This window comes from Hyperolius riggenbachi, chromosome 5 (genome assembly GCF_040937935.1).
Source record: "Hyperolius riggenbachi isolate aHypRig1 chromosome 5, aHypRig1.pri, whole genome shotgun sequence".
In the NCBI taxonomy this organism is placed as follows: Eukaryota; Metazoa; Chordata; class Amphibia; order Anura; family Hyperoliidae; genus Hyperolius; species Hyperolius riggenbachi.
Window position 1 is genome coordinate 382,676,398 of NC_090650.1, and position 15,994 is coordinate 382,692,391.

The 15,994-nt window shown below is 44.5% G+C and overlaps 1 protein-coding gene and 1 long non-coding RNA gene across 6 annotated transcripts in view; one reads left to right on the forward strand and one right to left on the reverse strand.

The window, feature by feature from the left end:
• Positions 1 to 15,994, forward strand: part of LOC137519052 (neural-cadherin-like) — a 150,746-nt gene that overhangs the window by 29,296 nt on the left and 105,456 nt on the right. For all 5 annotated transcript variants that reach the window (XM_068237673.1, XM_068237674.1, XM_068237675.1 and 2 more), the window contains exon 2: positions 12,258 to 12,452. In XM_068237673.1, coding sequence (XP_068093774.1) covers positions 12,258 to 12,452 — 195 coding nt within the window. The remainder of the gene's footprint in view (positions 1 to 12,257; positions 12,453 to 15,994) is intronic.
• LOC137519053 (uncharacterized) lies at positions 4,522 to 12,481 on the reverse strand. The gene is made up of 3 exons (XR_011020951.1): positions 12,341 to 12,481; positions 8,614 to 8,695; positions 4,522 to 4,699 (listed from the first exon to the last, which is right to left on the reverse strand). It is a non-coding gene; the product is annotated as an uncharacterized lncRNA (long non-coding RNA).

A 15,994-nucleotide genomic window follows, 5' to 3' on the forward strand; every position in this document is an offset into this window, starting at 1 on the left:
TCCGCTTTGAAAAACTGAGCGAAGGGTCTGGTTTTGTCGGGACTTCACAGACCCTGGATACACGGAGGGATAGGGCAAGGCAATAGGAAAACGGATCTCCCTTTGCACAGGCTACTTTGCATACAAAAAACGGAGGGAGATCCGGATTGCCATGCTGGAGGGGGTAGCAGCCAGGAAGGGGACCAGCGGGCACAGCGGTGGGGAAGGAGGTCGGACCCCCCCTCCCTCACCTGGGTGACCCCTTCCACACTCCCCCTCCAGCTACTTTTGGTAAAATTATTGCATGCGGCAAGCGGGGAACTCACTCACCTCCTTGTTCCACCGCTCGCCGCGTCACTTCCTGCAATGCCGCCCTCTGAAGTACATTGCAGGAAGTGACGCGACGAGCGGTGAAACTCAAGGAAGTGAGTTCTCCACTCGCGGTTCACCGCAGGCAATAATTTTAACAAAAGTAGATGGAGGGGGAGCACGGAAGAGGGCATCCAGGTGAGGAAGGCGGGGGGAGTCTGACCCCCCCTCCCCGCCGCTGTGCCCACTGGCCCTCTTCTGGCTGCTACCCCCTCCAGCATGGCGGCCCTCCCACCCACGGCCGCAGAACTTTTTAAACGGACTGGAAACGGACTAGCATTTTTGCAGCACGGATCCGTTTTTTTAGCCATTACATTCTGGTTTATAAAAACCGGAGCCTGGACCGCCGATTGCGTTCTGAAACCGCATTTAGTGTGGACCACGCCTTACTGAAGAATAAAGGGCAGAGATAAATCATACACCACCATCAGGAGATGCAGCTTACTTAGAACAGAGAAGAATACAGAGAGAATACAGGACATCACAATACCATAGAGATCATTGCAGCACTTTACATTTTACAATGACATCTTGTGGTTGCTTTACTATACTGCAGTTTAGATCATTCTGTTGATACTGCTAACAAATCCAGGTTCTGTCAAAAACAATAGCTCATCGCTTGTAATAATAATATGAATTATTCACCAGCAGCAGAAGATTGCATCACGTTTAACTCATTACATTTTATTCCCTTAAAGAGACACTGAAGCGAAAAAAAAAAATGATAAAGTGAATTGGTTGTGTACTATGAATAATTACTAGAAGATTAGCAGCAAAGAAAATATTCTCATACTTTTATTTTCAGGTATATAGTGTTTTTTCTAACATTGCATCATTCTACAATATGTGCAGATTACACAACACTCAGCATTCAAAGTGAGTCTTTCAGAGCAGTCTGTGAAGTAATGACCTCTCCTCTAGCAGAGGAAAAGTAAATAGTCCAGGAACAGTTGAGATAATAAAAGTCAGATAACAGCCCTCTCCACGACTAACTTAGTCGGAGAGCTTAATGGCTTGTTTGCATAGAGATAACAACTGGAGTTTCTCAACTCTTCCTGTACTGGAAACAATTACACTGATGTATCTGATCTTAATGTTTTATTTCTTAGCTGTGCTACACATACAAATCATAATATCATCATTTTTTTTTCGCTTCAGTGTCTCTCCAGAAAGAGTGTGAAGCTCGGAGATCAAAAGCAATAGCTAACATCTGATCTATCATGAAATGCTATCATATCATATTAGTATTTGTAGTATATCAGTCTGCAGGTTAGATGGATAGGAGCTGGATCACTTATTAGATTTGCAGTCTTAATGATTAAAAACAAATGAGCCCCAAGCACAGATTGCTCAACATGGACTGTGGAAACGTGTGAGATGTTATTTATAGCTTACAGGCATTCTCTAGCTGCTGCTTTTATAGACAAAAATCTCTATTAAAAAAAAAAAAGAAAAATGTTTATTTGGTTGCTGTCTCTTCATTCAGATTCATTGTTTTGTTTCTATTCTTTACATTTTTCATTGTTATTAAAGGAAACCTGAAATGTTGCAAAAAAAAAGGTTTACCTGGGGCTTCTGCCAGCCCCCTGCAGCCTCCCTGTGCCCGCAGTATCTCTGAACGGTCCCTCACTGCAGTTCAGTTTCATTACCACCACCATTATTATGTGCTAAGGTTTTAAGGTTAGGTGTAGGAAGGGGGGTTTTAGGGTTAGGCATCAGTTAGGTGGTCTCAGGATTAGGCGCCACCAGGGGGGTCTTAGGTTTAGGCGCCACCAGGGGGGTCTTAGGGTTAGGTACCACCAGGGAGGGTCTTAGGGTTAGGTGCCAGCAGGGAGGTCTTAGGGTTAGGTGTCAGGAAGGGGGGTCTAAAGCTGGCCACTAATGGTCCAATTTCTAGCGAAAAATCGTTTGAGCGATCAGAAATTCTGATCGGACGAAAAATCCAAATTTTGGTTCGACGGAAATTCAATCGGACGATGGTTTTTATAATCGTTCATTATCGATTGTGCCCATCAACTGAGATTATTTACAACCAATCCGATCAGAATTTCTGATCGCTCGAACGATTTTTCACTAGAAATTGTACCATTAATGGCCACCTTTAGGGTTAGGCTCCACCAGAGGGGTCTTAGTGTTAGGAACCACCAGGGCGGGTCTATGTGAGAGAGTAGGGTTAGGTTTAGCTGTAGTATAATATCGGTAATATTTACCAATGTTTTATTATCCTCATTCTGACTGTAAATATTTGTTTTCATTGTTATAGATGATATTTTGCCATTTCGGCTTCACCACGCACCCTTTTTAACCACTTCAGGATTCTGCGTACGCTTAAGTACGCACCTGAATCCTGAAGTGGATGCCATAGAAACGGCCGCTCGTATGAGCCTCCGTGAACACCCTGCGAGCCGCCGATCGCGGCTCGCAGGGTAAATGTAAACACACGGGGAAGATCTTCACCAGTGTTTACATATATATACGGCGCTGCTGCGCAGCAGCGCCGTAGAGGAGATCGGCGATCCCCGGCCTCTGATTGGCCGGGGATCGCCGGCATCTGATAGGCTAAAGCCTATCCCATCAGGCGCAGGATGGAAATCCGTCCTGCGCCGCTCACAGGGGGAGGGAGAGGGAGGGAAGGGGAAGGAGGCCAGAAAGCGCTGCGGAGGGGGGCTTTGAAGAGCCCCCCTGCAAGCGCAAGCAGCCGGCGGCGATCAGACCCCCCAGCAGGACATCCCCCTAGTGGGGAAAAAAGGGGGGAAGTCTGATCGGCCTGGCTGCCAGCTGATCGGTGCTGCGGGCTGGAGAGCCCACGCAGCACCGATCAGCAAAAAACCACGTGGTACAGAAGTGGTTAATACCGTTATCTTAACATATTTACTATTCTAACTCAGATAAAGATGATGAAATTATAAAAACATTGTTATAGATTATATTTTACAATTTCGTCTTCACCCCACGCCCTTTTTTCCTGGTGCCCTTATTTAACCTTTTGGGGACCGCTGAAAGTAAATCCTATGCCGCACTTGTGGCTGTCTAAGCCTGATGCGGCGTAGGATTTACGCCTCCCGCCATTTTCGCTCCCGACGTGTTAGTGCGCCCCCGAGAGGGGAGATTAAGCTGTCATATGACAGCTGACATCTCCCCTCAGTGATCAGGAGCCATTGCGATTGAATCCTGATCACGTGATCACTACGATCGCCGGTGGATCGTAGTGATCACTATTACAACAGGGTCTTGTCTGAGAGGAAGAAAGAGGATCCACTCACCTTCCTGCCGTTCCCCCAGCGATCGTCGCTCCCCTCCACTCTGGCCGGCATTTCTGCTCGCTCTGACGTAAGTGTCGGGTCCTGGCTTGATGGCCTCATCAATCCAAGACCCAGAACATAACAGCAGTGCAAGCAAGAATGCCGGCCGGAGCGGAGGAGGCTAGAGCTGCCTGGGAGGTGAGTAAAGGCTGCTGGCATTTTGGGGGACACTATGCCTAGCTAGCAATAGTAGGGATCTCACTGCCTGACCCCCCAAATGCGCCCCCGCATGTAAAATGGCCTGGCCTTTAGGGGGGGGTTAGGTAGCCAATCCCCAAAAGGTTGTTGTATGCCGCTTTAGGGACCAAGAGTGAGGGGAAAATGTACACAGTAGGAGTAAAGACAGCAGTAAAAATCCAAATACTGCTTGCAACCCATTTCCACACTATCCAAAATGAAAATGCTGTTTGTCCACTAGAGTTCAGCTTTTAAAGTGGAATAAAACTCTAACATAACATTTAATAAAAATGTGTTTTCCTAATTTTTATTACCCATGCAGTTACCGTATTTGCTTTTGTGCATAAGTAATATTGCTTGTTTACAAATTAAAAGGTCTCAAACAAGTCCAGTTTATCTGCTCTGAAAGCTGCCATTGCATTTTATTCATAGATTTTAATATATCAATACAGCATCTAGTGGAAATTTCTCATCTGTCTCTGCTTGTCTGCTCAATACAGCTCCATCTCAGTTCCATGGCTGACTGTAACTAATTGTGGCAACAGAGGAATATAAACAAAAGATAATGCTATAACCTCTTCGGATGCAGATCACAAGCTGAAGGAGCTGTCCACTGCAGATTGAAGTGCTGCGTTTAACTGTTTGAATGCTGTTCTGCTACAATTTTTTCAATTCAACACATGTATGTGTTAATTCATGCCCGTTTTGTCAGCATGGCTGACATGTTTCGGGCATAGGTAATGGAGTGGATGTCTGTGTCTTTTTTATAACATTGCATCATTCTCTAATATTTGCAATTTACACCCTATTCAGCATTCTAAATAATTTTACAGAACAGGCAGTGAACTTTTGACGTGTCCTGAAACTGTTCTCTGCAAAAGAAGAAAAAAAACCATAAAACAATACAGTTGAGATAAAAACCATCAGAAGTCAGAGCTCTCTGGGACTTCGAAAGTCTAGAGCTCAATGGCTATTTGCATAGATAACAACTGTGGTTTCTTAAAGAGACACTGAAGCGAAAAAAAATATATGATATAATGAATTGGTTGTGTACTATGAATAATTACTAGAAGATTAGCAGCAAAGAAAATATTCTCATATTTTTATTTTCAGGTATATAGTGTTTTTTCTAACATTGCATCATCCTATAATATGTGCAGATTACACAACATTCAAAATGAGTCTTTCAGAGCAGTCTGTGAAGTAATGAACTCTCCTCTAGCAGAGGAAAAGTAAACAGTTCAATTACAGTTGAGATAATAAAAGTCAGATAACAGCCCTCTCCAGGACTAAATTAGTCGGAGAGCTTAATAGCTTTTTTGCATAGAGATAACAACTGGAGTTTCTCAACTCTTCCTGTACTGGAAACAATTAGACTGATGTATCTGATCTTAATGTTTTTTTTCTTAGCTGTACTACACATACAAATCATAATATCATCATTTTTTTTCGCTTCAGTGTCTCTTTAACTCTTCCTGTCCTGGAAACAAATATTAGACTTATGCCTCTGCTCCTAATACTTTCTTAGCTGTACTACACAACCAATTTATTATATCATAATGTTTTCTTTTTCGCTTCATTGTCTCTTTAAGGCTGTAAATGATCTTTTAGAGCAAAGAAGAAATGCTGAGTTTCAGACCACATGACTTCTGTTCAGGAAACGTAATGTAAGGTCTTCTCTTCTTTCAGAGATCCATGCCAGACTCATCAGTAAGTAACCTTACTGGGGATGGGCAGGATAGCTGCCTTTGTCATTCTATAAGTCACTGCCTGCTGGCCTGGTCAGGGAGGATCAGACCAAGTGGGCCTTTCATACATGAGGGAGCACTCTTAATCCGGAGGACACAGAGAATGGCAGACTCTGGCTTCCTTGTGTGGTCCAGGTGCGCTCCTAGCAGAGTGCATTGTGCCCAGGAAGTAGTTTTATGTTCACTCCTTTTTCATCAAAGCTGATCAAAGGATGGTTTGCCTGTCAGCATAACATAAAGAATGGTGGCTGCTTGGATGAGATTAGACTGAATCCCACTCTAATTTCCTTGCCGTCTTTTTATGAAAGTCAGTTCTATGTGCAGGCTGCTAACTGAATGCAGTACATGCCTGTGGCATAACCCGATATTATGTATGTCAGAGTAGTGATTGCTCTTTTCAGCTTCCAGATGTGGAATATTGCTGCCACAGGAAACAAGACTCGGTCACATGAAGAAACCGATAGAAGAAAGTTGGTGTTTTCTAGGCGTACACAGTACATAGTTTGGCTAGGCGAGCTTCTGTGAATTCTGAGGTTGCTGAACGTGAAGTCATGGGGAGAGCTAACTTAGTTGTCTGTAGCAGTTTTATTGTGGTGAGTCAATCCTGTATGATCTGAAACAGTGGGTTCGATTCACAAAGCTTTTCTCTTCAATTATTTAACTTTGAAGTAAACCTGTGATGACAAAAACAACCCCTGGAGGGGGAAGCCTCTGGAGCCTAACGAGGCCTTCTCCATCTCTCTGTTGTGGTGCTTAAAGCCCCTGAACACCGGGGAGGTAAATATTTACCTACTGCACTCCAGCGCAGGTGCAGTAGCGGTTTTCCGTTTGGGCTTAGGCAAAAATAGCCGAGCCGATCCGGTCCACTCTACTGCCCAGGTGGCCTGAGGGGGAGTAGTTTTTTTTTGTTACAAATGTACTTTAAAGGACAGGTGTGAGGAGAAAAAAAACAAGATTTACTTACTCAGGGCTTCCTCCAGCCCTTGGCAGCCTATCTGTCCCTCCCCACAGCTCCTGTGTCCAGGGATCCCCTCCGTTGCAGAAGCCGACCTCGCCGGGTCGGCATCTTCTGCACCTGCGCGAGCGTGCGTCAACGCCACTTGCAATCACACTCACATGGTCTGGAGAGGGAGAGGATCTTAACCCTAACCTACAAAGCTCTCCACATTCTCTCTCCCCTATACATTCCTTACTTGTTTTCAGATCTGAGAACCGCATTCTCAGATCTGCACATGACATTCTTTTGTCCTCCTCTAGAATCATCTCCCTGCATTCACGTATACAAGACTTCTCACGTCCTTCACCCCTCCTCTGGAATGCCCTTCCACAACACATACGTCACTCACCAACCCTTGAAATCTTGAAACGCTCTCTCAAAACTCACCTTTTTCCGACAAGCATACAATCTAACTTAGGCCATTCCCCCTTCAACCTCTGGTCAAGTTGTACTCCTCACTCGATAACCTAAAAACGCACCGCTTGTATGAATACTGCATATCACCTCTTGCCTCCCCCCCTCCCCCCCCCCTTTACATTGTAAGCTTTGCAAGGGCAGGACTCTCTCACCCTTTTGTGTCTTGTAAAATGCTATTCATTTTATATCTTTTAATATTTTTTACATTTTATTCATCATGTTACATTTGTCACTGTAATTACCGATTCTGTATTTTGTACCAGTGTCCATATTTGGTGTAAAAAAAACAAAAAACGTTTTTTTTCTACCTACTTCATTTGTTTGTCTTTTACGGTTCAGAAACTTTTTTGCTACTATCACATTTGGTGTAGGGTCTCTATGGCCCCCAGTCGGTTCCATCAATCTGATGAGATTGGTTAACATTTCTCCACTTGTTAGTGGGCCTGAACGATCGTTTGTGACCGATCTTAACAATCGAATTGAACGATTGATCATCAGGGGGATTATTATCATGATGCCAAGTGAGGCGACTTCCTCAGGTGGCAGAAGTAGGGGGGCAGCACCAGGCAGAAACAGGAAGTGAAGAGAGTGCCTGGCAAACCCATACTGGGGGCAACTGTACCTGGCTAACCTATACTGGGGGCACCTATACATGACCTATACCTGGCTAACCTATACTGGTTATATACTGTACCCAGCTACCAACGCTGGGGGCACCTATAACTGGCTATCTACCTATACTGAGGGTGTTTTGGGGGGCTCATTGCAGCTATAACATGCAGTGCAAAAAGTCAGGTGCTGTGCAATCATTCCAATTCTGGGGGGGAGGGGAATTGCATCCTCACAAGTTTGCCCCAGGCAGAAAAAAGTCTAGAACCGGCCCTGGGAATTATATATCAGTGTTGCTTGCGAATTTTCGCCCAAGTTATTTTCGCATCGAAAATCCCGTTTTCGAATTCGGCGAATTTTTGCGAAAATCTTCACGTTTTCGACCAGCAGCGAAAATTACAGAAACGTCGCTGTATGCGGACGCTTATGCCCTTATGCGGAAAAATTTCCGCAATAATCCGCTAAATATGCGCATGGGTGAACTCATACAATACGGAATTGCATACGTATAGAAGGGCAATAATATTTCTGCGCATGCGCAATGATCCGTATAGACGCAGTTACCGTACGCGTAGTTGACTTCGCAATAAATACGTCAACTATGCGTAGCGGGCGAAGCTTCGCATAGCGGTACTACGATTAAGTGGAAATACGTACGCGATGAACTACGAATTTAACGCAAAAATAACGGACATTAGGCGAAAATTAACGCGAAAATATTTGATCGAAAAATCGCCTGTCGAAAAGAAATAAGTGCTTTTTTCGGCGAAAATTAGGCGAAAAGAATTTTTGCATTTGGATCACTGTTATATATTATAGGCACCTTAGGGTGATGTGTCTTGGACGTGCCAATGGCATTGCTACATATAAAATAAATGGTGTACATCTAGGAACATCGTACTAAAAACTTTGGAATGCTGGTTAATAAAAAGTTCATCAACTTTATTCAATGCCAAGTAGCAGCAAGTAAAAACAAATACAATTCTGGGATGCATAAAATGGGAAATAAACTCACGAGACGCCAGTATACTACTCCCTCTGTATAATTCAGTTATGAGGCCACATCCGGAGTATGGGATACAGGTTTGGGCACCACACTATAGGAAGAAGGTTAAAGTTTAGAACACATACAAAGATGGGCAACTAAATTAATCAGAGGGATGGAAGGTCTCACTAACAGTGGTTAGTCAAACTGGGCTTATTAAGCTCGGAAAACTTAAATGCAACCTAATTTACATGTATCAATATATCCAAGGGTAATATAAAATGTTGGCTGTTTTCCCTTGGTTTGTACAAAGGACAACAGGACATGATGTACGCATGAAGGAAGGCAAGGAAATGTTACCACTGAGGGCTGGTGCACACCGAGCGGCTTTTTGGGCGTTTTCAGATCCGCTTGCGGCTGCGGATCTGCTTGGTCAATGTATCTCAATGGGGTGGTGCACACTAGAGCGGCAGGCGTTTTGCAGAAACGAAAAATGCCTGGGTGAGGCATTTTTTGGATTTCGGATGCGTTTCTGCCTCAATGTTAAGTATAGGAAAAACGCAAACCGCTCTGAAAAACGCCTGTTCAGAGCGGTTTTTCAGGCGTTTTTGTTACAGAAGCTGTTCAGTAACAGCTTTACTGTAACAATATATGAAATCTACTATACTGAAAACCGCAGCAGCAATCCGCAAAACGCTAGCAAAACGCCTCATAAAAATAAAAAAAGCGTTTAAAAATCTGCTAGCGTTTTGCGGATCTGCTAGCGGGTTTTGGTGTGCACCAGCCCTTACATGTGAATAAAGGTTTTTTTCACAGCAGGAATGCTAGATATGGAATAACTTACCACAGGATATAGCTACCGTGATTCCCCTAAAGTAAGACATCCCCTGAGAATAAAACCTAGCAGGAATTTCAAGAATGCTTGAAATGTAAGACATCCCCCGAATTTAAGCCCTAGTTAGCAGCCCACATGACACCAGCAAGTCAAGCTGAATACAAAGCCAGGATACAGGAGAGCAGCAGTATAATGTGAGTTCTACACAGACCTATAAATGCAGGGCCGGCCCGCTCATGAGGCGGGGTGAAACTTTTGCCTCAGGCGGCAAAATTCCAGGGGCGGCACCCGCCCGTCCGTGGGTGCGGGGAGCCGGCCGCCGAGCTGGAGGGGTAGCTGGCAGGACGGGGGTATTGGGCCTAGCGGCGGGGAGGAGGGTCGGACCCCCGCCTCCCTCGCCTGGGTCCCCCGTGCTCCGCTCCCCTCCAGCCTTAAATACAAGCAGCCGCTATGTGTAAGAGGCACGGGCGGGGAGGACTCACCTCTTCCTCGTTCCAAGCGTGCGTTCCACTGACGTCACTTCCTGCAACGCTGCAGGAAGTGACGTCAGTGGAGCGCACGCTGGGAAGAGGTGAGTGTCCTCCCCGCCCGTTACTCTTACACATAGCGGCTGCTTGTATTTAAGGCTGGAGGGTAGCGCAGTTCGGGGGACCCAGGCGAGGGAGGGTACGACCCCCTCCCTGCCGCTAGGCCCAATACCCCCGTCCTGCCAGCTACCCCTCCAGCTCGGCGGCCCCCCAGAGCGCGCCCCCCACCGGGGGGGGGGGGGAGGCTGGCGGAAATTTTTTTTTTGCCTCAGGCGGCAAATAGTCTAGGGCCGGCCCTGTATAAATGTGTCAGGCAATTTGTGTTTTTGTTGGAGCCAGCCCTCCTGATCTGTTGTGATGATAAGCATCAGCAGCACTTCACCTCTTCCCAGGACACACACACACACAGCTTATCCTATCATAGCTCTGGGGAGCCTGACAGAGTTCTCTGCCTGCAAGAAATAGAATCTTACTCACATGATCAGCAGAATCAGTTTCTTGTAAGTGAGAGCCAATGTCTGCAAACCACAAGCTCTGTGCATGCTGCTTGTGTTTCAGCATGGCATGCAGTAAGTACATTTTGTATAGGAAAACTACCAGTGTTGGCCCAAAAATAAGACATCCTTTGAAAATAAGCCCTAGCACATCTTTTAGAGCAAAAATTAATATAAGACAGTGTCTTATTTTCGGGGAAACACGGTATATTAAATTCTATACTTGCATTTAAGGACTTAGGATGCAGGGTCGTAACAATAGACCTTGCAACCTCCTCTGACATGGGTGGAGGTGGACAGGCCCTGTTCAGTGCTCTTCAGTGTACAAGCGCCATACAGCCAATTCCCATGTGTTTTTTTCCCTTGTCACATGACATGCAGGGACAGAAGCCGCATGGTGATTGGTTGTAAGGCACTTGAATGATAACTGGTTGAAACTGAATGCTGACAAAACTGAGGTCCTGTTTGTCCAAAGCCAGTGCCCGCCATCAAAACAGCTCTATCCTAAAGCAACACCAATCAGGATTGGGAATTCAGACATAAACAGCTCCAACCTTGTGCGCAGCCTTGGCGTACTAATCGATGGGGAATTGAGTTTCAGAAACCAAATTTCATCTGTAGTTAAATCTTCCTTTTTTCATCTGAAGAACATTGCAAAGATTAAACATCTGATTCCCCCAGAGGATCTTCAAACCCTAGTCCACGCCTTCATCACATCACGGCTGGACTACTGCAATGCCCTTTATGCTGGCCTCCCCAAAAAAGACCTGCGTCGCCTGCAATTAGTGCAGAATGCTGCTGCCAGATTGCTAACAATCCAGCCTCGCCACTGTCACATTACACCGATCCTTCGCTCACTGCACTGGCTACCAGTAGAATGGAGAATACTCTTCAAGATTGGACTGCTGACATTCAAATCCCTGCACAATCTGGGCCCTGGATACATGAAGGACTTGCTGAAGCTGCACCACACCTCTCACAACCTCAGATCAGCAAGTTCTATAAACTTGGTCACTCCCAGAGTGCACCTCAAAAAATCTGGAGACAGAGCCTTCTGTCATGCTGCCCCTACTCTTTGGAACTCCCTACCACACCCAGTAAATACAGCACCATCCCTGGAGCTATTCAAGTCCAGACTGAAAAGCCACCTGTTTAGCCTGGCATTTCCAGATTTATAAAATTCTTCCTCTGTACCACGATGGTCGGAGCCATGCTTATGCGCTTTGAGTCCCACGGGAGAAAAGCGCTTTACAAATGTTATTTGTTGTTGTTGTTGTTGTTGTTGTACATTGAAGAGGATTGGAGAGGACCTGTCCTGCCACCAGAAGGAGGTAATATGTAACTCTCCACTCCACTCTGCATTACATACTTTGTCATCCACAGCTATGCCTGTAAGATGGGATAATATGATACCTTGATCTAGTTAGAGAGACAGTTCTTGCACTCGTGGCTTTTCTTTGGGTCCGTACACACATCCAAATTTGATTGGCTAATCATTGGCCAATTTTACAATCCATGTAGTATGAGCGCTTACCTTCACAACCTATTCAATGTATTCAAAGTCTGTTGGCCCGCATACTACATGAAAATGGTAAAGTCGGTCAGCTATTGGCCAATCAAAACTGGATGTGTGTACACACCCTTTGCTTTGTAGTGAGGTTGAACATGATGGATGGATGTCTTTTTCAACCTAGATAACTATAATAAATCATAATATAAACAAATTAGAGACTTCTCTATGGTGTGAGAAGAGTTCTTGTCTTGATTTAGTAACTACAACAGAAGAAGCATAATGATGTGGGGTTCTTGCCTTTGCAGACAGTGACTGGTACCTGTGCCACATAACCATTGTTGTGCCCAGAGAGGAGAGCTTGGAGTGGACAATGTACCCATTTCCTTACCTGGCTCGTGTGGATCTTGATGCACCCGAAGGCACGTTTGTGTACCAGCTGTTGGCCCATTACTACAATGATGAGAGCTCAGGAGGCGGGATCTCATACTACCTCATGGAAGGTGAGCAGTGCCATGTTGTTAGCACTTTCTCCACACTGTGCAGGACAGTCTATCATTTCCGGATATCAGATTCAGGAGATACCAAACTCCTGAGGGGGGTCCTAAAGAAAAAATAAAGAACATATATTGTGTAAAGTGCAAGTTTAGTACCAAAATAAGGCATTAATGCTTAAAATGAACTAAAACAAATTTGTGGAAACATGATACATGGGTGTTGATGCACAAAAGCGCAGTAATATTGCCATGCACAGACAGCTCATGGCAATATTACCGTTACTTCAGACAGCATGTACTGCGAGTTCTGCTATTGGTGCGACCCGCAGTACTTGAGTAGCGTGACCATTGCTACAGTAACGCATGTTACTAACTTGCAGAACAGGTACCAACGACCCACAACAGTCTAGATAATCTTATGCAATTATACAAGTAGAACAGAATCATGTACAGGCCAGATGTATGAACACCACAGGGGGGACAATCAACATTTTTCTTGGGGATGCATTATCTGTAGTTATGCCTATGAGAGGAGAAAGGAAGGGCATCATTGCTTAAGCGTGTCTCGTGTTGGGAACCCCATCAAAGTCTTGCTGTGGGCGTCACGGAACAGCCGAGAGTAGCACAGGCGATTCGGGCAGAACCGCACAGTCAGATGAAGTCAGATAGGCGCTTGACAGAACCAATCTAAAAGGATAGAGTTGAGACCCCATGGCACCGACTTTCCGTGGGGGTCTTACACTTAGCCCTGGTGGCCTGACTTCAAAGATCCCTTATCTTAGATTAACCCCAGCAACTAGAACTGACCTGCTGTAACTCTTAGATGTCTATAATAATCCATAAACTGCTATATTTGTCATATTTCCTGTGTTGCAAAGCTACCAGGCCCTTCAAACTCGCAGAGTGTGTTGGACCTTACCTGGCACTGGTACTGAGAAGATTCCAGAACAATCCGAGATATGGGCTGTCAGTGAGACAGATTCAAAGTACCCTGCTGATATCACAGGGGCCCTGCCTACGGATGCTCATTTGGATTCAGCGGAAATGCAATTTCCGAAATTCCGATCGGAAATTGCATTTCCGCATCGGAATGCGGAAATCGGTAATGCAAGTGCGTTAGGCGGATTTCCACCGGAAATTGCGGAAATTCCGCCCGACTTTAACATCGATTTTCTCAAAAACTATAAGGTCTTTTTGAAAACTTTTTTTTTGCATCTTGTTCACAAGATTCAGTTTAATAGCCGCTGAAAATGTGGTGTTTCTAGGACTTACGAGGGCTTTGCTATTAACCGCTAAAGTGGGCGGATTTTTACTGTAATGTAAAATGCAGAAAATCTGCTTCTGCCTATTTTCTGCATTTACATTACAGTAAAAATCTGCCGACTTTAACGGTTAATAGCAAAGCCCCCGTACGTCCTAGAAATACCAAATTTTCAGGGTGTATTAAACAGAATCTTCTGAACAAGATGCAAAAAAAGTTTTCAAAAAGACCTTATAGTTTTTGAGAAAATCGATCTTAAAGTCGGGCGGAATTTCCACGATTTCCGGCGGAAATTCCGCATTGGAATGCGGAAATTGGTAGCGGAATCGGTATTTGGCAATGGCGGAATGCGGAATTACCGCTGAATCGGAAATTGGCATTTCTGACCATCCCTAGCCCTGCCCCTCATGTTTGGTATCATTGTGCTAGATAAATCCCGACTGACCTGAAAATGTTATTAAACCTGCCCTGACCTATACGGTTCTGTGAGATAGAGCCCATATATGGTTAGATATGATTTTAGGTCTCCAGGAGAAGGGGGATGGCTCCTCTCAGGTTCTAAGGGGGTGTGTGGTTCCCACCCCCACTCCCTCAGACTGTGTCAGGAGTATAAAAATGGCAGAGGACCCAAAATCAATGTCCTCCACTCTGAAACATCATCACGATTATATCCTTGCCAGCTTGAGGACATGCTGGCATCCGTCTGGTTTGGACTTTGATGCTGAGTCCCCTGAGTCTGAACCCAAGGACTTAGCTATTTCTTTTCCAAGCGGACATTTTTCACCTGAACCTAAGTACCGTTTATTTCTTCCCTCACTTTTATTTTTAAACTGCGCTACTATTGTCTCCAATTGTTGATTTTAATGATGTTCTGTATATATTAATTATTTATATTGCATTTATAATAAAACACTTCTAAAAGTCATTTATTTTTTGTCTACGCCTACTATTCAGCAACACAAAACAAATCCTAGCATTCCAAAGAGTCACTACTACTGTTGATAGCTAGATAAAATAGAGTATGTTTTAACCATTTTATTTGCAGGTATTAGTATCAGAGAGGTTAGGTCTCCTGCCCTTCTGCAGGAGTGGTGGCAGTTCTATACCCTGACATAGTGTGTAATTTGTGTTACTGTAACTCACAAGCTCCCTTCTAGCCTGTCTGCTGCCAAAATTCCAGTGGTTTCTGCGCACCGATTGCGACCACAGATTGCATGGTCTGTGTGCTGGAACCGATTGGAAGACATTGCGCGGTCTGGCCACTAGGGGGCGTGTGACAGTGGGGCCTTACAATTTGCGGCTATATCTCTTTATGTGTTGCAATTGTTTGTGGCTCTTGCCCGAGTCATATCAGGATACAGTGGAGTTGCTGACTGTGAGAACTCTTGGTTTTCAATTATTCCAGCATATTATGTAGTTGTCTTTTTTTTTTTAAAGATAAGATCTTGCTGGGAGTGTGTGCAATCAATTGAAACAGTAATGCTGGATACACACGGTGCGTTCGTGCACTCGATTTTCCCGTCGATTCGTTTATTTCCAACATGTCCGATTTGGATTTCGATGGATCGTTAGGTCGATTCGGCATACTTTGCATGCGAATCGACCTAACGATCCATCGAAATCCAAATCGGACATGTTGGAAATAAACGAATCGACAGGAATCGACGGGAAAATCGAGTGCACGAACGCACCGTGTGTATCCAGCATAAAATCACTAATTAATTAACCTTTCAGCAAGCCTCACTATATACTGATATGACTGAAGGAGGTTGCAAATATTTTTTTTTCTAATAACAGACCGTTTTGAATGTAAAAAACAAACAACTTTTTGGCTTTGTTGGATCTCTGAAGTTCTGGAATGTTCCCCACTATTCTCAGGCCTGCTGAAGAGGATAATTACTAACAACATTATATTAAAACGTTTATCTGTTAATGATAGCAGGTTGGTTGAAAGTTTGATTGATGTTAGTGCAGTTACACTTTAAAGAGAAACTTTATCAAAAAGTGGTAAAAAATAAATCAATACATTGCAAAGTGAGACGTTAAAAAATAGAGGAGAGATCAAGAAATTATTGCTATTTGCCGATGTAATTTGTTCATGTTGTTTGATCCACAATGAGCCTGTGAGTAACATCTTCACTACTGGCAGTTGGAAACAGCTTTTTATTTCCCACAATACAACAAGGTTCACAGACAGGAAACTGTCAGGATCTACTTCCTGACATCACATTGTGGGAGGGGTTTCACCACAATATCAGCCATACAGACCTCCCTGATGATCTGTATG